The following is a 22,320-nucleotide window of genomic DNA, read 5'->3' as shown; positions in this document are numbered from 1 at the left end:
TTGGTATCAGGGATCAAACTCAGGACTTTGTGTTTGCGAGGCAGGTGTGGCACCACTGAGCTAAATCCCCAGCCCAAAAGATGGTAATTTTTTCTTTTGTACGGGGGATCAAACTTGGGGCCTTCTGCTTGCAAGGCAGGCAGCGGAACCACTGAACTAAATCCCCAGCCCTAAAAGATGGTAATTTAATTAAAGGATAATTCTTACCTTCTGTTAAGACCAGTTTAAGTAAGTTATTGATTTCAGTTTCACCTGGGTACAAGATATTTAAACCAGAGCTGAAATGACAGAAAAGTCAAAAACTTTTAAAATAAATATTCTAGAAAATCCAAACTCTAAATATTTAGATTTTAATTTTCACTAAGATGCCAGTTTGATTACATAAAACAGAAGTAAGTTTTATCGCTAAAAAAGCATTTGAACCTAAACTCACTGTCATGATTTAGTCCAGCTGCTTCCCTGATAAAGGATCACTCTGCTTCTGTCAGAATTACCAAAGTGATAACTTCAAGACCACAGGGTTAAGAGACTCAGTAAGCTATGAGAAGTCAGTAAAGCCAGTTGTAGTACAGATGGTGCCCCCAAAAAATCACTTGAGAAAGGGAATTTCTAATTCTCATCTTTTCCAAAAAAGCAAGAATAGGATGGCAAACAGTGCCAGAATTTTTCAAAAAATTTTATCTTTTTACTGAGATTTGACATGCAATAAATGCACCACTGAAAGTGTACAATGTAAGAGGGCTGACTAATGTACGCACCTATAAAATCATTCCTATAATGAAGACAGTGTATATACATATACCCATCATCTGCAGAAGTTTCCTCATGACATCAGATTTTTTATTTATTTATTTATTCATTTATTGGGTACTGGGGATCAAACTTGGGTCCTTGCGCTTGCGAGGCAGGCAGCAGAACCACTGAGCTAAATCCCCGGCCCGACACCAGATTTTAATTACTGCCTTAATGGTCAACAGAAAGCAACCCAAAATGGAAGCTACTGAAGAAGGAGGAAAGTTTCCTGCCCTCTATGCTCACCCTTGCCAGCTGAGTCTTTCAGATCAACCACCCAGTTCTCTCTGGGTCACTTGAATATACTTAAGTCATATTAAGGCTATACTCCTGGATTAAAGTTCACTAAACTAAATTCAAATAAGTGATAATAAATAGAGAATGGCCCCTAAATTCACATGTGAGTTGTGAGTCTAAAGGAAAACACAGTTGAGCACTACCTTGCATTGGGCTTTCTCTGGACAACCTCACAAATTTATATGGCAGGTGCTATTTTTAAGACCATCTCACACCCAAGGAAATGGAAGACTCAAACCAAGGCTACAGTGAATAGGTACAGAGCAGACTAGAACCCAGGGCTGCCAGATAGCAGATCCTGCTCCTGACTGCCCTGTCCCACTCCCCCAGAAGAGGACATGTGTTTGCAAACAAACTAGTCACTTGTAGGGTTTGGCTTTACAGGATGAAGAAAGGTAGGCACTTCATTTACCTTTTGGCCCCCTAAAGTTCAAGGCACAACCCTTTTCTATTAATTATCCCCAGTGCACAGGGTCCTGGATGCAGGATGGGCTAAGAGACATATGCTACCCTTTTTCAGAGAATAATACAGTGCCTTGCAGGAGAATCACTCTGCAGAGAGCACTAAGAAAATCATTTGCTGTTTACCTGATGGCAAGGCAGACTTCCTTCTGAATTTCAGGGCAGATTTGATCCTTTGGTGCCATCAGCAACTGCCAAAGAAGCAATCCCGACCGTCGAATGATGTCTCTGTTTCTTTCAGTTTGTGGGCTGAAGAAAAATTTAAACACCACCTACAGAAACATAGGAGCATATCTAAAAATGCTAATTTTGCCAGGGATAAAATTATCCTCACCCCCGTGAAGAAAGCACATGGTATATATTCTTATCAATAGATAACCAGGTAAGTTTTTAAGCACAATCTCTTCCCTTGTGTAGTGGTATAATTATAGTAAATATTTTACATACATTAATTGCAATGAGCTACAAATAGCAATACCCCATTAATTGCAGTGCTGTGAATATGATGATAATTCTAATTATAGGACTGGAAGGTGGTAAGATGCAAATGAGAATGTTACTGAATTTTTCTTCTGGTGGACATTAGCTGGCTGAAGCCAAGGTTTATGTTTCTTTCTCTCTAGCATCTTACTTACCTCACCACAGTGTATTATTTACCTGAAAGACAACCAGAATGCAGCGTATGATGCAGGTATCTCCATTAACCATGGCCTTCTCCATGATGTCACAAATGCTGCTCAGATGGTGGGCTTCAATTGGATGCTGCTTGCCCAAGACACTTGTGATGGGAAGGTTGGGGTTGGTGGCCAGAAGATTGAGCTGGTGTATGCACATCGCACCAACGTGGTGCAGTAACTGGTTGATAACCTCATTCGTGGTTATAGCCTCTTCTAAAAAATGGAAAGGAACCCAGTGAGGAAAGACACTCCATGGGTGGCCCATGAGGGGCAGATCTCCAATTTATAAAAGGTGCAGACCAGCTTGGCTCCTATCTCTCCTACTGCTGCTGGAGGACCCTTCTCCCTGCCACAGAGTGTGGGGGTGCAAGCACTTGAGAATTTCCATTTTTCTAGAACATAAGTAGTTGCCACTTATTGAGCCTGTTCTGTACACTAGACAATGAGCCAAATGCTTTAATGCATTACCTTACAACATGGATATAAATTTAGACTATTTTAGCACTGTTTTACAGAGCAGTAAAACAAAAGTTAGAGAGGCTAAGTAATTCACCCTAAGTTACACAGCTATAAAGTGGTAAAGCTGGGAACTGAACTTTGGCCATCTTAACCCATGCTAGTAACCATTCTAGTAAAGTAACTGTTTTCCACAGCTGCCCCTCATCCATAAACATTTCCTCCACTCTACTCACATTTTTATTCTATTTAGTCATCTGACCTATACATCAATCAATCAAACCTGTGGGGGTTGACAAGCATCCTCTTATCTAATAATAAATACTTCACGGATGATTACAGGCATTCAGAGAATGGAGGCAAAGATCCAAATAGGCAAAATATAAAAAGATTGCTTTTCTCTTTTTTTTTGGTACCAGGGATCAAACTCAGGTCCTTGTGCTTGCCAGACAGGCGGCACAACCACTGAGCTAAATTCCTGGCCCCTGCTTTTCTCCTTAATCCAGCTGAAATGAACTACCTAAAAGACATGGGAACATAGGCCATCATGCAGAAACAGGCCTGGATGGGGGACCTCTGAGCTACAAAAGGACCGTGGGCATTGGGAACAGCATTCCAGAAAACTGAAGAGAAAGTGGTCAAAACAGAACTTTTTGACTGCATATTAACCCTAAGGGCAGCCTGAGTTTCATTCTCTTCTGTGCCTTTTGGGGCTTCAGTCTCAACAATGAAATGCAGGGGAGGAAATGTTTGTCTTTTCCAAAGACTTTTTCAAAGCCAGGTTTGGGACCTACTGAAATAAATGAGCTCTTTGTGTTCTGATTCTGAGTTACCCAGGACCAGTGGAGATATCTGGGCAGAGGAGTGGCAGCTCTAACTAGCCAGGTGGAGAAGACTTGTTGGCTGCTAAGCAGAGATGAGCCTAAGTGGGTGGAAGAACAACCACCAGGGAGGAGGCTGCCACAGTGACACAGGTGAAGATGATGACAGCAGTGGTGGCAGCAGTTGTGGAGAATGGCTGGATTTGGGATGTTTTGAAAGTAGGAGCTGACAGCACTTGATATCCATCTGGATTAGATGTGAGAGAAAGACTCAAAAGATAACCCCAAATTTTCATACTTAATCATAAACCAACTATTGGAGTCATAGATAAAGGACTTTAGGCTCCTAAATTCGAAGATGAAAGGCTATTGATATGATTCAGTGTTGTCTGTGTTCCCACCTACTTATGCTGCGGCAGCCTCTCGCACTGCAGGAGCAACAGCACGCCTCACCTTTGGGCTCAGTGATGATGTGGCTGACTCCCAGTCTCTGGCACACATAATGGAAGGCTTGATTCCCAGGATTACACCACTGGTCAATGTAATCATTGGAGCACGTCCATAGCATGTTGTTCACCGTATCGTAACAGGCACCTGCAAAGAGTGCACTGCATTCAACCATCGTGTTGCCACTGTGTATGTATTTCTCACAGGTACTGCTGAAACATCCTATCTATTAGTAATTAGGAAGGGCAAAGAGTCTCATGCTCACAGTCATGTCACTATTCCTATAGGTTTACCTGGCAAAGCACTAGATGGGTTCAGCAAGAAGCCATTCAAGTTTGCTTAACTCCTACGTAAGAAGGAATAAGTCTCACAAAACAGACACTTCTTCACAACTGACTTAACTGTGAACTACTTCCAAAAGAGATTTAAGTGGTAACAATAGGACCAACTAACATTAACACACAATAAAAGCCTTAATAATTGAGCCTAAAACTTTAAGATAGGATTTTCCTAGCAGCCAGGGCAAAGTGAAAAGCCAATATATTACATCATGTTCATTTTCCAGCAAACATATTCTTCACAGGAGTAAACCTTCTTATGACATCAATTTTGGGACTCTGTTATAGGCATCATCATAGGACCTATGGACAGCATTTCCAATGGCAGTTCATGCAGAGAATTTTACATGTGGCAATTTCCTATAGTGATTCCCCAACTTTAAAGAATAGTATTAAAAAATTATTTATTTTAAAGAAAACTATAATGCCACAGGGAATTGGCAAGGTTTTTCAAAATAAATTGTTATAACTTTGAATCTTTCAAGGAAATGTGTGCACATATTTCTTACCCAATCCTGGGACAAGAGCACCACGCCCCAGGGAGCTTCCAGCAGCATCTATGAGGTCTGCACGACTTGTGAACTGACCATCCGAAATATTATATACCAAGCTAGATGCGAGGACTGTGGAAACAACATTATGCTGTTTAATGATCCTGAAGACTAATTTTCAAAGTTTAAATTTTAAGGTCTAAACATAAAAATCATATCCTTTTTTTTGAATACAAATTGTTCAAAGAAACTATTACCAAAATATCTTCATAAATTTAAAACTAAATCTCCCCCCACCCTCTCAGGTACTAGGGATTGAAACCAGGGCCATGTGTGTGCTAGTCAACTGGTCTACCACTGACGTATATCCTCAGTCCATCAAACCTCGTTTTAGAAAGTGGGTTTTTTTTTTGGTACCGGGGATCGAACTCAGGTCCTTGCACTTGCACAGCAGGCGGAAAAACCACTGAGCTAAATCCCCGGCCCTAGAAAGTGTTTTTAAAACAGCAACTTTTGCATGAAGATTTTTTCAATACAGATTATCAAAAGGGCAACTGTAGGGTATGATTACTAACATCATGAGTCACCAACATTTACAAGAAACTTTACATTCAGGAGGACACACCAACACAGCTCCATCGCTCTCTTCCCATGCACTGGCTCTGAAACTTGCAGATACTTTGGCTTCTTTCCTTAACACAAGATAGGGTAGTGATGGAGACCGTGGGCTTTAGGTTTTAGCTTTGAATTCTAGCTAGACCACGTCTGGGTGCTCCCTGGAAAGTTACTGAATATCTGTTTCCTCATTTGTAAATAGGAAATAACAAAACTACCTACCTTATACAGCTATTATGAAAATTAAATGAGCTAGAAATATCAAGCACTATCTGTTAGCTGCTATTGTTGACGACATATTTTCTTTTTTGTTTTTTTGACATCATATTCTCTTCCCTACTTTAGAACATAAATTCTAGCACTGTGTTTCTTGAGTTTGTTTGTTTGTTTGAGACAGAGACTTGCTATGTAGTTTAGTCTGGCCTGGAACTCAAAGCAATCCTCTTGCCTCAGCCTCCTGAGTGTTGGGATTATAGGTGTGGGCTTGGGTTTGTTTCCTTTTCTTATTCCCATCACCCTAGTAGGCCAGATCCTTGTCACACGTGACTTGAGTTACAGGCTAAACCAGTGGTGGCAAACCTATGGCACACGTACCACAGCGGGCAGTTTGTATCATTGAAAGCTCTAAAAGGTTCACCATAACTGTCCTAAACTATATTCTTTATTTCTTTATTTTCTACTGTTCCATTCTGCACAACAACAAAATGATCTTCCTCAAATCTCTTTTTCATGTTTACCATACACCTTTCCTCCATCTAGCCACGTACACAAATATTACTCAAGACCTGCCCTGCTTCACGATGGTGCTTTCTCTCTGATTATGAAGGGTGTACATCAGGGTTCAAGCAGTAACATAGCACCATCTACCATTTTCTGGATGCTTTCCCCCTCTCCACCATTTCTCCTAACTTGACAGGAAGCTCCTAAAGCAGTGAACTTTTTAAAGCTTTCAGTGATAACAAACAGCCTGCTGTGGCACACATGCCATAGGTTTGCCATCACTGTCTTAAAGGCTCATATTTACCAGCCCACACAGTGACTAATTTGGAATGGGATCCAGAAGGAATTTAAGCATTTACTGATTTGTTGGGCTAAAAGAGAACCACTGTGTCAACTATATCCTCATGAAAAAATGGCACCATGAAGATCTGCTTTAATCAAACAGGCCCAATTTCAACTGAATGAAAAAGCCACACCAAAGAGACTAAAAAAAGTTTAATAAGACTAACGGTCAGTAAGAAGACAAATAACCCAATTTAAAAATGGACAAAGCAAAAAAAACCCCCAAAAAACAGACAAAGCATTTGAATCCTGCAGAGAAAAAAAAAAAAAAAAAAAAAAAAAAAAAAAAAAAAAAAAAATATATATATATATATATATATATATATATATATATATATATATTTTGTGTGTGTGTGTGGTACCAGGGATCAAATTTAGGACCTTGTGCTTGTGAGGCAGGTGCCGGAACCACTGACCTAAATCCCTGGCCCCAGAGGATATATATTAATGGCTAATAAGCACATGAAAAGATGTCTGGTATCATTAATCATTAGGGAAATGCAAATCAAAACTACAAAGAGACACCATTTCATATCCCTTAGGATAGCTATAATAAAACAAACAAAAAAGGAAAATAACAAATGTTGGTGAGGAGCAGAGAAATTGGAACCATTACATATTGCTGATGAGAATGGAAAATGGTACAGCCACTTTGGAAAATAGTTTGACAATTTCTTCAAAAGGTCAGCATATAGTTACCATATAACCCAGAAATTCCACTCCCAAGCACATATTGAAATGAAAATCTCCCCATATAAAGCCATATACTCCAATGTTCATAAGCATTTTTCAAAATAGCCCAAAAGTAGAAAAAAAAAGTCCATCAATTGAAGAATGGATAAACAAAATGGAATATTATACCTACAGTGAAATATAATTAGGCCATAAAAAGGAATGTGGCATGGATTCATGGATGAATAAAACATTGTTAATACAAAAAGGCAGTCACAAAAGACCACATACTGTATAATTCCATTTATATGAAAAGCCCGAAATAGGTAAATCTAGGACAGAAAGTAGATAGGTAGATGACAGGGATTGGGGATAAGAAGAGCAATTGCTAAAGGATCTGGGGTATCTTTTGGTGTGATAGATAGTGGTAACAGTTACACACAAAAAACCCCCACTAAACTGTACTTTAAAGGAGTTAACTTTACAGTATGTGAATTATATCTCATAAAGCTATAAATAATAATTTTTTTAAAAAGCAAATGCTAAATCTGCATGATTTACTTTACCTCAGGGTCTAAGAGGACATCTGGTCACCTGAACTGTTAGAGAAAATAAGCTGTCAGGAAAAGTCCAACCAATTTGATTCTAAAGGTAAAGAGAGTTTGGAGCTGTTCTGAATAGCTAAGTTTTAAGCACATGCAACTACCTGAAATGGCCCTAAAGTTAAGTTGATATTACTAGCCAGGTATTGTGGTACAACCCTATAATCCCAGCACTCTTCGGAGGCTGAGGCAGAAGGATCACAAGTTTGAGTGAGCCCAGTTTGGGCAATTAAGATTTAGCCAAACAAGGGGCTATAGGTATATATACACAACGAAGTACTACTCAAGAGGATAAAACTGAGTCATTCATGGGAAAATAGGTGCACCTTGAGACGATAATGCTAAGTGAAGGAAATCAGACACTGAAGGTTAAATACCTCATGATTTCTCTTATATGAAAGTTTAAGTAAAGAACAAAATAAAATATAAACAAGGAGATAGACTTTATGGAGCTAGGAAGGGGACCTGGGGATAGGGAAAGGTGGGAGGGAGAAGAGGGGGAGGAAGAAGTAAAAAGAATCAAGATGTGATATGTATATGTACCAATTCCCCAAGATGTATGTAAATTTTAGTTATTAAAAATATAGGGGGATGGTGGCAGATGTAGCTCACTGCAAAGGCCTTGTGTTTGATCCTCAATATTCCCACAAAAAAAGTTGCTACTACATAAATTACCTTGCTTAAACTGCTAAGGTCAAATTTATATCTGCAGGCTTTAGTTAGAGCAAGAAAAGCTCTTTTTGGGTTGTGGATATAGCTCAGTGGAAGAGTGCTTGCCTAGCATGTGCCAGGCCTTATGGTCAATCTCAATACAGGAGGAAGAGGTGTTGCTTTTTTTGAAGTCTAAATGTGAAATATAATCCTTTAATGTAATTACTGCATGAAAATTATTTTAAGAGGACAGATATTAAGTATTGGGAAATGAAAACAAGGAAACTGATTTTTCAAACATTTTAATTTAATGTGCCTAAACAAATTTCAAGGGAACAAAACAAAACACTGGAGTGGGGGATTTAGCTCAGTGGTTCTGCCGCCTGCCTCGCAAGTGCAAGGTCCTGAGTTCGATCCCCAGTACCAAAAAAAAAAAAAAAAACCACTGGGAAAACTAAGGCTCAAAAGAGTTAAAGGATGTCTCTAAGGAAAGAATGCTAAGAAATGGTAATATAAAAGAAACATTTAAAAATTCTATACTTTATTTCATTTGACTATTTGTCTACTCTGAAGCCAAAATTAAATTGTTTTAATTACTATAGCATGCCCTCATCTTTTACAAAAATACGCGTACATTTAAAAACATAAATGAATATTTACACATATTATTTTCTGTTCTACATTTCTGTTAAAATTTTGGGTTCCACAATGAGGTGTTTTAGATACTTATTTTAATAGTTTTGGGATTCTATGAGAGTGAGCAGAAGTCTTGCTGAACTATCAGTAGATTATTTTATTTCCTAAAATTTTACTGAACTGATTTTTAATTACAGTAATTTTATTTATATTTATTTATTTATTTATTTATTTGGTACCGGGGATAGAACTCCAGTCCTTGCGCTTGCGCAGCAGGCGGTGAAACCACTGAGCTAAATCCCCGGCCCCTACAGTAATTTTATAGGAGGCATACGCTTAGCACACAGAAGGCCTTGGGTTCAATCCCCAACAGAGAGAGAGAGAGAGTGGGAGAGAGACAGAGAGAGAGAGAGAGAGAGAGAGAGAGAGAGAGAGAGAGAGAGAGAGAGAGAGAGAGAAAGGGAAAGGAAAAAAGAGAAAAAGGAAGGAAGGGAAAGAAGAAGGCAAGGAGAAAGGCAGGAAGGAAGGAAAGAAGGAAGAGAGAAAAATATCCATTTTAAATTCCTCCTAGGCTATAACTATATTGATGATTATTATTCTATGCTGCTATCAGAAAGCTACTGCAAACAACTGTTTAGCATAGTAAGTCTAAAATAATAGGAAAACCTTAAATTTCCGAGTGTGAGATACACAAGTGTCACAAATAAAATTCACTTACTTTTTAAAGATGACAAACCACTTGTTCCACCAAAAAGAGAGCGGGTGGCAGAGCTGCCTGAGCCTCCTGGAGGGGGGACCAGCATCACCAAGTACGTGCCACAGGTGTAGATGGGCGTCTTCCGTAGCATCTTTAGAGGTAGCCCACAGCTAGTGTTTGCTGAGAAAAAGAATAAAAATGCTGAGTAAAAATACCTGCCACATACTTTACTTTGATTACTAAAGCAGATTAGGGTATAATGAGGGAGCCCTAAACTTAAATAAAGATGTATTCCAATGAGGAAGAGAGAGCATGAAGTAATAAATATAGAAAAAAGTAATTATCTTCTGGCTCCAGAGCCTGACCCTGAGCCTCTCCTTATATGGTCTGACCATTTCTTGAAGATGTTCCCAAAAATCAATAGGTTCTCATGACTCGAAAAATCCTTCAAAAGAATAAATCCTCACATGGACTAAATCTGAAAATAAAAGAATCCTGTTTGTGTTTCCTTTAGGAAATGGATACTCTATTCAAAAGATTTTTCTTCATTTTAATTAGAACAAATTATTGACAGGTTTGTGATATTCCATTTCTTTTGTTTGTTTGTTTGGTACCAGGGATCGAACTCAGGACCTTGCGCTTGCAAGGCAGGCACTGGAACCACTGAGCTAAATCCCTGGCCCTTTTTCTTTTTTTAATGGATTAATTTTATTGGTACATTTTAGGTATACAATATGCTGACATTCATCATTGGGAATTTGTACCTGCACATGATGTATCTTGGTTCTTATTCTAATATTTCATTTATTACAAACAGCTTTGAACATGAAGTCAAGCAGAAGTTTCAAACTAGTAAAAGCTTTCACAGTATCACCAAATAATTTTATACCTGTATGATTTAGGATAATCCATTATATATATATATTTTTTTAAGGTCAGTGACATAAGAAAATAATTATTGTTTATAATCAAGAAGTATAAACTGTACTTTCATCTCCCTTACTTACTGGCACATGTGAACTGCGGAGTGAATTTGAGGACTTTACCCACTAGCCTAGTTAACAGAAAAGCAAGAACAGTACTGGCCTTGGGAAGCTGTCAGTCTATAAATGAAACGTATTTCTCAGGCCAACACAGATACACATTTTCAGATGGTTTAGATTAGAAAAATGAGTAAAGTTGAACCCTAATCTGTCTGATATTAGTTGTGAATACTTGTGCTTCTAAAGAACTCCATTTTGTAAAAGCCCCCAACAAATGTATTCTTCATTCAGTAACATAAATTTCCATGTAATAAGTCCCTTAAATGGTGAAAAAAAAAAAAAGCCCCAAACGGGCAATTATCAGGACTATTTTAGCAACGTTGTGGGCCTATTTTCACTAAGATTTTTTTTTTTTTTTTTGGTACCGGGGATCAAACTCAGGACCTTGTGCTTGCGGAGGCAGGCGCGGTGCCACTGAGCTAAATCACCGGCCCTCCTATTAAGATGTTTTTAATAGCAAAATCTTGCTAACATGGTAATAGGTATTAATATACCACAAGATAAAAACTTCTAGAACCCCAAGTGTTCAAATATCTTTCAAAAGTCCACTTGGTTTATAACTGGTGAATTTTTTTTTTTTGGTACCAGAGATCGAACTCAGGTCCTTGCGTTTGTGCAGCAGGCGGCAAAACCACTGAACTAAATCCCTGGCCTAACTGGTGAATTTTTAATATAGCAATGTTAGGCTGGGGATTTAACTCAGTGGCACCGCACCTGCCTGGCAAGTGCAAGGTCCTGAGTTCAATCTCTGGTACCACAAAAAAAAAAAAGAAGAAAAGTTAATGAGATCATATGTTTTGAATACAGATACTAGCTTCTACAGAGTTCTGATTATATTCTTGCTTTCTGAGGTCTCTACTTTTTTAATGCACGTATTTTCTTACCCTCAAACATTCCTTTAGTATTTCCACTTTTTAGTAGGATTTAATCTTCTCCCAAGGGACAAACCCAGAGCAAAACTTCGGTCTGTCATTAAAAAATGTTTATTTAAGTAAAAAGAACTATCTTCTACAAAGCATTTCCTGTAACTCAAACTATCCATTCACTCAAGTTATAACAATTATTAACAAATTCCTCACTTCTATTCTATACAGCAGAGGCTTGTGGAAATAACATATTGTCCTTAAATTCTAATGTGAACTAATAAATATTTAATAATATTTCATGACAAATGAAACACAAATATTTTCCCTTCCTAGCATTTTAAGCAACAAACAGCAAAGGATCTGCATTAAATTCATATTAATTCAGATACTTTTTTCTATATATGGAATCTTTATCTAAACTTATCTTTTAGTGCAGTTTATGGTTTGTTATAAGACAAGGTAGGTGGATGTAATCTGTAAACTTTTCTAGAATAATGATTCCTATCTTTTTTGGCCATGAATGAGTTTGAAAATCTGATAAAAGTTACGATGAAAACATATAAAATGTTATTTTAAGCTGAGGGAAACACATTTATGAATGCATTAAAGACTTGTCCTGATTAGAAACTCCTCCTGGTGCAGAACAGGGTATATAGTATGCTACTTTTTATTTTTATTTTTTTGGTACTGGGGATTGAACTCGGGTCCTTGCGCTTGCACAGCAGGCAGCAAAACCACTGAGCTAAATCCCCAGCCCCGCTACATTTTATTTTTAACAGAAGAAAAAATAATATATTTTAAGAATGGTATTTGCATAAAGAACTCCTGGAAAGGCAAATTAATAATTATAGTTAAGTAGAATGGGCAGAGTATTACATGGTGGGACTAAGACTTCCATGCATATTGACCTAATGTTATCACCAAGATAGGTTTAATAGACTTATTGTCATGGTAATAGGTATTAGTTTATCACACTGATTTTACTTTCAAACTTTATAAATGTATCATCTATTTTAAAACATTAAATTATAAAAACTATGCCAGGGATTTAGCTCAGTGGTTCTGGCGTGTGCCTCGAAAGCGCAAGGTGCTGAGTTCGATCCCCGGTACCAAAAAAAAAAAATTATAAAAACTAAATGGTAAATTCCAAAGTTATATTGTACAAATTTGTTTCTTGCTTAAGATTGTATCTAGTAAGGATAATGCTAAATATCATTTTGCATTCATGAAGCATGAAGCTAAACATGAATCGATGAATGTACACACTAACAGTAATGATGATAAGACATTTGTGGGTAAAGACAGCTGTTTTGAGTTATAACTGATTCATATGAACTCATGTTCATGGCCCACAACAGGTAATAACTTGGAATAAAAAACTGGACAATGACTGGAAGATCATATCAGGTGAAGTTGGCAAAGTAAGATACTTTGTCTAGCAAAGAATAAGTGTTCAATAATGACTGGGATTTAGCTCAGTGGTTCTGGTGCCTGCCTCACAAGCGCAAGGTCCCAAGTTCGATCCCCGGTACCAAAAAAAAAAAGAATAAGTGCTTAATAAAAAGTAGCTTGGTGGAGCTATCCAGAGACAGGCTAGGAAGCACAGAGCAGCCTACCTGCTTGATCCTCTTTCAGGGTGTTGGAGATGGTGGACCCAGTCAGGGCTGCGAGGGTCGCCGACGGGGAGGCTCTGTACCGAGAGAGTCTACTCAGAAGCATCTCATTAATGCTTTTGGCAGATTCCCCTTCTTTTCTCATTAGAATTGTGCGTTCCTGAAGCGGGTTGGCTACAAATACACCATTTTCAACCTGATATTGAAAAAAAAAAAACAGGTCCTGAAATGATGTCTGTTTCCATTTAGGTAGCAATTTTCTACTTGATATTATTGTGAACGAGATGCTTAAAAACAGTTCAAAAACTGCACCTGACCAGATTTATCCTTCAAAACTTCAACCTTCTATAGAAATGACTGCAAATGAAATGAAGGCTGTGCTATGTTTTTGAGGTTTCATTTTTTTATCATAGCCCAGATTCAAAACATAATAAGCCAAGTTTAGTAGGTTTTATAGAAAGATGTTGATTAAAATTCCTGAATTCCATTGGCAGTGCACACTAATTATGAGCCTCTGACAGGTACAAATAAGACGAGAGGAAAACAAATCAATCACTCTTTGATTTACTGCTCAGGACAACTATGAGATTAATGTCTTCCTAAAATACAATTAGTGGGGCCAGGGATTTAGCTCAGTGGTTCCACCACCTGCCTCACAAGCACAAGGTCCTGAGTTTGATCGCTGGCACAAAATATATATATATAATTAGTGGCTAAAATCCAAACTCTCTATTAAAAGCAGTTAACATTAGCTCTGGTGCTCAAGCCCTGGCAGAGCAATCCTAGAGAAAGGCAGACTCTGCTATAAATACATGCCAACCTCAACTGTGCCTTTGCTGGGACCTGGGAGCTCTTTCATTTATCAATTAATTATTCCCCAGCAAAATCTCTGGAGTGGTGATGCCAAAATCCCCCCACCAATCTGTAGCTTGACCTTTGGCAGATCACCTGCCTTTCCTTACTGCTGAAAAGATCAGGACCACTCAAGCTTCTCCTTCTCACTGCTCTTCTAACCTAAGTCTGTAAGCTCAGCTCACTTACTCTGCTCTTCCTCTTCCTTCACAGGAAGGATTTCACCTCGTATGATTTAAGGTTAACCTTCCACTGCGCTGCCCTCTACACCTTTCTTCTTATCAGTGTCTCCTCTACTGACTTCTTTCTCTTTGCTTTCACACTCATGGTCTCTCAGAGACTTTAAGACCTGGTGTCTTAATAAAATTCCATCCCTTTCTCCACTTCCAGTCCTTATCCAATATCTCAAACATCTCTCAGGCATGGCCTCTGTGGCCAGGCTCCTGGCTCTGGGCCATCTCAGACACTGGCCCCATCAGCCAGGTAGGCAGCACTGGCCTGCAGCTGTGAGGCAAGGAGACAGAAGGAATGCAGGTTCTAGGGGCAAGCCTTCAGAATCCAGCAGACAGCAAAGCAGGAGTCCAAAGGGAAGAGCTGGGAGTAGAGAAGTGGCCAGAGAAAGCAAGGAAATTCAGGAGCACGGCCAGGGAAGACTCACTCACAAAGGATAAGGGAAAAGATTTAGTCACAAAATTCTGCTTCTGCTTCCTCATTCTGCTTCTTATTCCTGTGAGGGCTGGTCTCTGTACTCAGCACCCTCTAGCAAGCAGACATTTTTTTTCGGTACTGGGGACTGAACCCAGGGCTTTTACATTGACCTACATTCCTAGCCTTTTTTATAATTTTGAGACAGGGTCTCACTAAATTGGCCTGGCTGGGCTTGAACTTGTGATCCTCCTGCCTCAGACTCTCAGAGTGCTGGGATTACTGATGTGTGCCACCACACCCAACAGAGCAGATATTCCTAATGGCCCACTAGTAACCTAAAGCCAACATTACGGACCTTTCCTTGACTTCTTGGGATTTCCCTTCCTCGGTCTTGATGGATCCTAGTCTGTTTCTTTCTTCACACTTGAGCACTGACCTGTGTGTCAGCCACTCACTGTGCTAGTGCCTCCCTCCTTTCACTTCCTTGTTGGCTCCACCCCTCCACTTCTGGTGCCCCAGACCTCTACCTGAACACTCTGCTCCCTCCTTGCGGCTGGCTCTTCCCAACCCTGAGGTCTCGGGTAGAATGTCACCTATTCAAAGAGGCCTTCCCGGATTACCAATCTAAAAAGGCATCTGACCCAATGCCTCAACCTTAATGCTTGGTTTCTGTACAAGACTTACCATTTCCTGATATTATTATGCTCATTAAGTCATTCATTGTTTGCCCTTCTACCATCCCTTACCCCGACTCAATGCCAGCTGCGAGAGCAGGGATCTGCCTGCTTCCTTCACCACATTCCCAGTCCTAGGCAGGCACTCAGTGCCTTGCTGCATAAACAAATCCAGGCCCTCTTGAAAATCTAACTCCCCCTCTCTTGAAGACTCCCACATTTTATCTACAAACTCATCCTAGCTACTAAGATCTAGTCCCCCTTTTTTCAACTGCCCCCAGCCCTCTCAGCTGACATTTCTACTTGAATAGCCTCCTGTCACCTAAAATTTAACACATCCCTTCTGTCTGTATTGTTTTACCCCCACCCTCCTGCTAGACTAACCTTCCACAGCCACAGCTCCATTTATGTTGCACAACACTAAATATAGCCCTTCAAAGGAACCTAAGATAAAAATCGATCTCTTTAAGCTTGGCATTCGAAAGCATTACCCATCCAGCCCTATAAGAAAATCAATGGATAAAGAAAAAAAACAAAAAATTATCTTACTGTGTTTGAGTACTTTCAAACCCTTAAAAGAAAAGGTGATGAGTCAAGAAGGACCCGGGCTTGGTGCATGAGTAGCCAGTATGCCGGGAATCTCTACTCTAGCAAAGTGGAGGTAAAAGCTACCGATTTAGGAAGTACAGGAAGAGCTGAGAGGAGTAAGACAACACAGAGTTAGAGTGACAAGGGGTGCCCTTCTGGTGACTACCCTCTTCCAAGCATCATCTTGTGCTAGAAAATGGGACCGGTCTCCCAATTGGTCTCTGGCACTGCAATGCTTTATTCTTTACACACCAACCAGTGATCCCTTACAAACGGAAATGAACCCTCAATCCTGCTCTGTGTACCACCCTGCAGTGGCTTCTGGATACTGACAGTAAAACCCAACACTCATCGGAAGTTGGGCCATGAGCACCAGTGCCTGCCAACTCCTCAGCCTCATCTGCCTCCACTCAACCGTCTTTCATTACATTTCAGTCACCCTGCCCTCTGTCTCCTCCCAACTGCACAGCTGCCTCCTAACTTCAAGCCTTCTTTCTCACTCTTCCCTCCTCTTGCACAACGTGCCAGTTCCAGTTTGCCCAGGACTATCCTAAGTCTGGCACTGAAAATCCCATGTCCTGAGAAGTCCCTTTGTCCCAAGCAAACTGGATGGTTGGTCACCCTGTCACAATGAGTAGCTGCTTCTTATTACTTAGGTCTCACCCCAGGTGTCTTTCCTTGGAAAGGCTTCACCCAGCACCTAACTAGAGTAGCTCCCTCACCTACCCACCATCACAGTACCCTGTTTTCTTTTCTCCCCAGCCTATATCATTAGTTGGGATTATTCTGTTCTTGTTATTTACTTTCTTATTAATTCCCCATACTGTGATATAAGCCCCATAAAAACAAAGGATCAGTAACCTGCTACCCAGAGAAGATAATATAGTAGGAACACATTTAAAATTAACTTAATCATCTAGTTCATAATTTGAAGGAAATAATAAACTCTTAGGGAGAAGAGGAGAAAGAGACAGTGTGCCCATTACTGCACTGACCATATCTTCAAGAAGGAACATAAAGAGAGTAACATAGCAATAAAATTGTCACTAAATCTAACCAGCTAAAATCCAGCATTTTACAGAGAGCACATGGGGCCAGAAGACTTCTCAGAACAAAACAGAAGTAGGAGGTGAGAAAAGTGCTCTGAGAAGCCAAAAAAGAGTTACAGAGGATTCCCAAGCGGGGATGTGCCCTATGTAGCAGTGACCAAATCAGGCAGGAAGGTTCCAGGTCTAATCTGCAAGCAGACTCAGCTCATAGTTTCATGAATAATGACACAACGGAAGAACACAGACAGTGGTCAAGGACCCCCAATTTTTTAATGTTAATTTTTTATTACAAAACTAAAATATGGTCTTTCTTGAAGATCTGGAGAAAAATAAAACCATAAATTTAAAAATGAAAGCCACCATTATTTATCTTTTTAGGGGCAGCCAGACAATGTTTTAAGTTCTAACATTACAAGAAGCCACAGATAACTTTGGAATCAATAAGAGGATGTGTCACCAGGTTTTTTGTTTTTGTTTTTGTTTTTGTTTTGGTCCTGGGGATCGAACTTGGGTCCTTGCATTTGCAAGGCAGGCGGCGTCCAGGCTTTAAAAAGGACATATCTTGCATCTACTCATTCTGTGCCACTTCCACACAGCTTCCCCTCAGCACAACACACTGTTCTCTTCATCTGCTCAGCTGCAAAGGTCTCCTACTGATTCTTTTCTTGTCCCCTCCCTCCACTGTCTTCTTTTAAAACATGTTTTATTATGAAAATTTTTATAATACAAAAATATATAAAAAATAAATAGTACCCATTTATGCATCTTCTAGATATGACAGTTATGAGTAATTTGCCATATTTTCATCTGTTCCAAACATTGTGTCATTCCACCCTTATATATTCAATGCATATCACTATATAGATATTTCCTTAAATAGCTACAATGTAATTACACCTAACAAAATTAACAATAATTCTTGACATCATTTAATAGAGTCTATATTAGATTTCCCCAATTTTTTCAAAACTACTTTTTAGAGTGGTTTGCTTGATTCAGGAAGCAAATAAGATCTACACATTTTACCAAACATTAGGTTCATCTTTTTAGATCTCCTCTAAAAACTAGATCGCGTAATTTCTAAGAATCTTTAAATCTGTCTTTAGTCTACCCTTGACACAGAGCTACAGTGAGTCTTTTTTTTTTTTTTTGGTACCAGGGATTGAACTCAGGACCTTGAGCTTGTGAGGCAGGCGCTGGAACCACTGAGCTAAATAAATCCCTGGCCCCTACAGTGAGTCTTTAAAAGAAGATCCCATCACCTTCCTGCTCAAAATTCTCTAAGACAGCCGAGGATTTAGCTCAGTGGTGCCACCACCTGCCTTGCAAGTGCAAGGTCCTGAGTTCAATCCCCAGCACCCACCCCCCAAAAAAATTTCTCTAAGAGTTTCCCAAATAAAATCTAATACCTTGCAAGACCCTACAAGAAACAGCCCTGGTTACCTCCCCCACTTGGTCTCTCATCATTTACTTTCTGCTCCCCACTTGAGCCATGAAGCCCTTCACACTGTTCTTCCTTACCACACCAAGCTTGCCCCTGCCCCAGGGCCTCTGCACCTCCCTTTTCTATTGGTGAAGTTGGTAAGAGCTGGTTGTTGGTGTGAGGAAGACACAAGACTGAGTGGAGAGGACTGAAGAAAAAACAAAGGAGATCAGGTAAACAGCTAAGAACAAATGCTTTGGGCCGGGGATTTAGCTCAGTGGCAAGCGCAAGGACCCGAGTTCGATCCCCGGTACCAAAAAAGAAGAACAAATGCTTTCCAGAGTTTTGTCAAAAAGGGAAGCCAAAAGAGAGGGGAATATCTTGAGGTGGGTATGGGTTCCAAGAGGTTTTTTTGTCTTTTCAAGATGGGATATACTTTAATGTGTTTGTATGCTATGGTGAATGATCTATTGAAGGAAAGGCACTGACTCAGGAGAAGGACAATTTAGAAAAACATCCATCCCTGTGATAGTTAATTATGGTGTCAACTTGAATAGAAACATCCAGCTGATTGGTTTAGCACAGTTCTGGGTATGTCTGGATAACTTTCTGAGAGGGAAGACCCAGCTTGGATGTGGGTGGGACCAACCAATAGGCTTGTAGCCTGGATGGAATAAAAATGGAAGGAAGAAGGAAGTCTCACTTCTGCTTCTTCGGAGGAGCTCTGGTCTGTGCCACTAACTCTGGATGTCCATCTCCAGGCTTCCAGGGCAGACTCTGCAGCCTTCCAATGTAGGCCCTTCAGCTTCCCAAAATGAATTCACATGGGACTCTGCAGTGAGAACCCGAACTGATACAACCCCACTGAACCCCCACTTTTTCATCCCACAGCAGGTAGGGAATACACAGTGTTCTGAACCCCATCATTTTATTGTACACAATGTAATTTAGAAATTAATCTACATTATTTTATGTAGATCTGCTTCATACTTTTCAATGGTTACGGTGTTCCCTTCTGTGACAGTGTTATAGACAGTAAGCCAGATTGCTCCCAAGGTAGCATTTTAGAAAAGCCACTACATAAGTAGCCAGTGATGATTTTTTTTAAATTTTAGCTTGGTGTGATGATGCATGGCTGTAATCCCAGAACTTGGGAAGCTGAGGCAGGAGGATCACCAAGAGTTCAATGCCAGCCTAGGCTACATTGTGAGTTCAAGGCCAATCTGAACTATATAGTGAGATTCTGTCTCAAAAAACCAGAAAGAGGGCCAGGGATTTAGCTCAGTGGTTCTGGTGCTTGCCTCGAAAGCCCAAGGTCCCAAGTTCAATCTCCGGTTTAAAAAAAAAAACCAAAAAAAAAAACAAAGAAAAATTTTAATGACAAAAAATTTCAAACATATTCAAAAAGAGAATAGTACAATGAACTTCCATATACTCATGGTCCAAATTCAACTATTATCCAGGGCCTGAGATTTAGCTCAGTGGTTCCAGCGCCTGCCTCGAAAGAGCAAGGTCCCGAGTTCGATCCCCAGTACCAAAAAAAAAAAAAAAAAAAAAAGAACAAATTCAACTATTATCCAGACATTGCCATATCTGTGTAACCTACCTTCCTCTTTTTTCACTTATTTTTAAAAAAACCTTATGGAGGATTAAATCTAGGGCCTTTGCACTGAGCATCCCAACCCTTTTTACCTTCTTATTTTGACACAAGGTCCCACTAAGTTGCCCAGGCTGACCATGAACTTTCGATCCTCGGGCTTCAGTTTCCCAAGTAGCTTGGATCATACTTGGCCTGGCCTGCTCAGATATTTTAAGGCATATTCCAGATATCATGTAATCCTACTTCAATAAAGATCTCTAAAAGTCTGGATATTTTCTTATATAACCACAATGTCATTACCATACTTAAAAAGCAAGTGAAGACTAATCTTTTGGATTTAACTAATACTCTTAATACTTTTATATTTAAATCTAATGTGGTTTTATTGGTACCGGGAATCGAACTTAGGACCTTGCGCTTGCCAGGCAGGTGCACACTGGTGTACTGAGCTAAATCTCTGGCATATATTTAAATTTCAAATGGTCTCCAAAAAGTTTTTTTTTACAGCTGGTTTGTTTGATTTAGACTCCAAAAATGATTCAAAGGTACTTCGTTTAATCTAGAGCAGGCTCCTTCCTCAACTTTTTATTTCATGCTGCGGGCAGGGTCTATTTTAGTTGTTCCATTTCTTGTGGGGCAGGTCTGGGCTTCTGATTATATAATTATATGTCTAAAAATATCTTTATGTTGTCTTCACAGCTGATTAATACTTTGGTTGAATACTGACTTCTGGGTTGGAAATCAATTTCCCTTAGAATTTTGGAAGTAATGCTCTATTTTTGCATACAGAAATGCTGTTGAATAGCCTGGTGCTTTTCTGTTTCCTCACTATTTGCATATAATTTTTTAAAAATTTTCTGGAAGTTTTAGAATCTTTTTTTCATCCTTAGTAATCTAAAATTTTATGATGATGTACCATGGCATGGGCATTTTCCATTTCTGTTCCAGATACTTTTTACTCTAGATACAAGCAGAATTTAGTCCAAATTTTTTCTTTTATTATTTCTTGATATTCTTTTATTTTCTCTCTTCTCTTTTTGGAGTTCCAACTTGCAAGGCTGTAGACAGATTACTCCATTGTCCCTTCTATCTTTTCTCTCATGTTTATTTTTTTATTTACTTGTCTTGCTTTCCAGGAGATATATTTGACTCGTAGTAATTTTTAGCTTTGGATAATGATAGTTTTAACTTCTAGGAGTGCTCTCTCCTCTGATAGTTCTTTTTTTGAGACACCCTGTTATAAATGTGATATCACCTCACATCTCACATAGCACTTAGTATTGATGTAGCTTTGTACTATCCCTTCTATTGCTTTTCCTTAATTTTCATTTTCATATTGGTGGCTTTCCTTATTTGACTGGTGATCCTTGGTTGTCTATTCTTTGGTTGTTTTAACCATGCTGTTAGGGAAAATTATCAACATATACAAAAGAGGAAAGAATGATATATGTATTCCCCATGTGCCCTCTCCTGGCTTCAGTAATTATCACTACTCTGACAGCCTTATTTTCTCTACTCACTTCCTTTCCACATACATGCCTCTCCAAAGTTAGGGCTTGTTTGGGATTTTGTTTTGTCTGCCCTTGTTTTAACAGTCAACATGATAAGAACCTCTGTGGACATGGTTAAGTATTGCTAACTGGGAGACAGCACTGTGAGTGACTTACCAGGGAGAAAAGTCTCTGCTTTAGATGAACTCCAACATCGATGTACACAGACCCTTTTCTGTAGGGTAATTTAGTTTCTTCAGAAAATAAATGTTTAGTCTTTTGCCTAAGCAGCCAGCATCTGAGCATAAGTGTGTGTGTGCCAGGAAGAGGTTGAGAGGCCCTCATGAAAACCTTCAGTGTGTAGCCCTGCTCTCATGATGGCTCTGTGACTCTCTGAGCTCTCCAACCCTGAAGTGGTGGCAAACCATCTCTCTTCCTCCTGGTGTTCTCCTCACTGTATACTTTCAGTCTTGGCTTTCTCCACCCTGAGGAGCAGGAAGGGACACTACCTCTCCATTTCTAAAGTAAAGGACAAAAGACAGCGTCTAGAGCTAATGAACAAGAAATAATGGTATAACAATAAGTTACCAAGATAACAAAGGAAGAACTAAAATAAATAAGTACATTAGTGTTAATAAGAAAAGCAAGAGGGGAAATTTAGGCAAATCTTCATCTGCCACTCCCCCCCAAATCTGGAGTTCATCAATCAAGAAACAGCAATACAGGCATTTTACTTAGAGATAAGAAGGTAACCTATA

General features: G+C 39.4%; 1 protein-coding gene across 8 annotated transcripts in view; it reads right to left on the bottom strand.

Moving 5' to 3' along the window:
* Positions 1 to 22,320, bottom strand: part of Hectd4 (HECT domain E3 ubiquitin protein ligase 4) — a 180,542-nt gene that overhangs the window by 90,662 nt on the left and 67,560 nt on the right. For all 8 annotated transcript variants that reach the window (XM_087198219.1, XM_087198220.1, XM_087198221.1 and 5 more), the window contains 7 exons: positions 13,242 to 13,434; positions 9,738 to 9,896; positions 4,800 to 4,913; positions 3,959 to 4,099; positions 2,209 to 2,441; positions 1,678 to 1,823; positions 208 to 278 (listed from right to left, as the gene is read on the bottom strand). In XM_087198219.1, the coding sequence (XP_087054345.1) occupies positions 208 to 278; positions 1,678 to 1,823; positions 2,209 to 2,441; positions 3,959 to 4,099; positions 4,800 to 4,913; positions 9,738 to 9,896; positions 13,242 to 13,434 (1,057 nt within the window). The remainder of the gene's footprint in view (positions 1 to 207; positions 279 to 1,677; positions 1,824 to 2,208; positions 2,442 to 3,958; positions 4,100 to 4,799; positions 4,914 to 9,737; positions 9,897 to 13,241; positions 13,435 to 22,320) is intronic.

This window comes from Heterocephalus glaber, unplaced genomic scaffold, assembly GCF_053883595.1.
Source record: "Heterocephalus glaber isolate CG9 unplaced genomic scaffold, H.glaber_assembly_v1.0 deba00001687, whole genome shotgun sequence".
Classification (NCBI taxonomy): domain Eukaryota; kingdom Metazoa; phylum Chordata; class Mammalia; order Rodentia; family Bathyergidae; genus Heterocephalus; species Heterocephalus glaber.
This window is presented reverse-complemented; position numbering and strand designations above follow the sequence as displayed.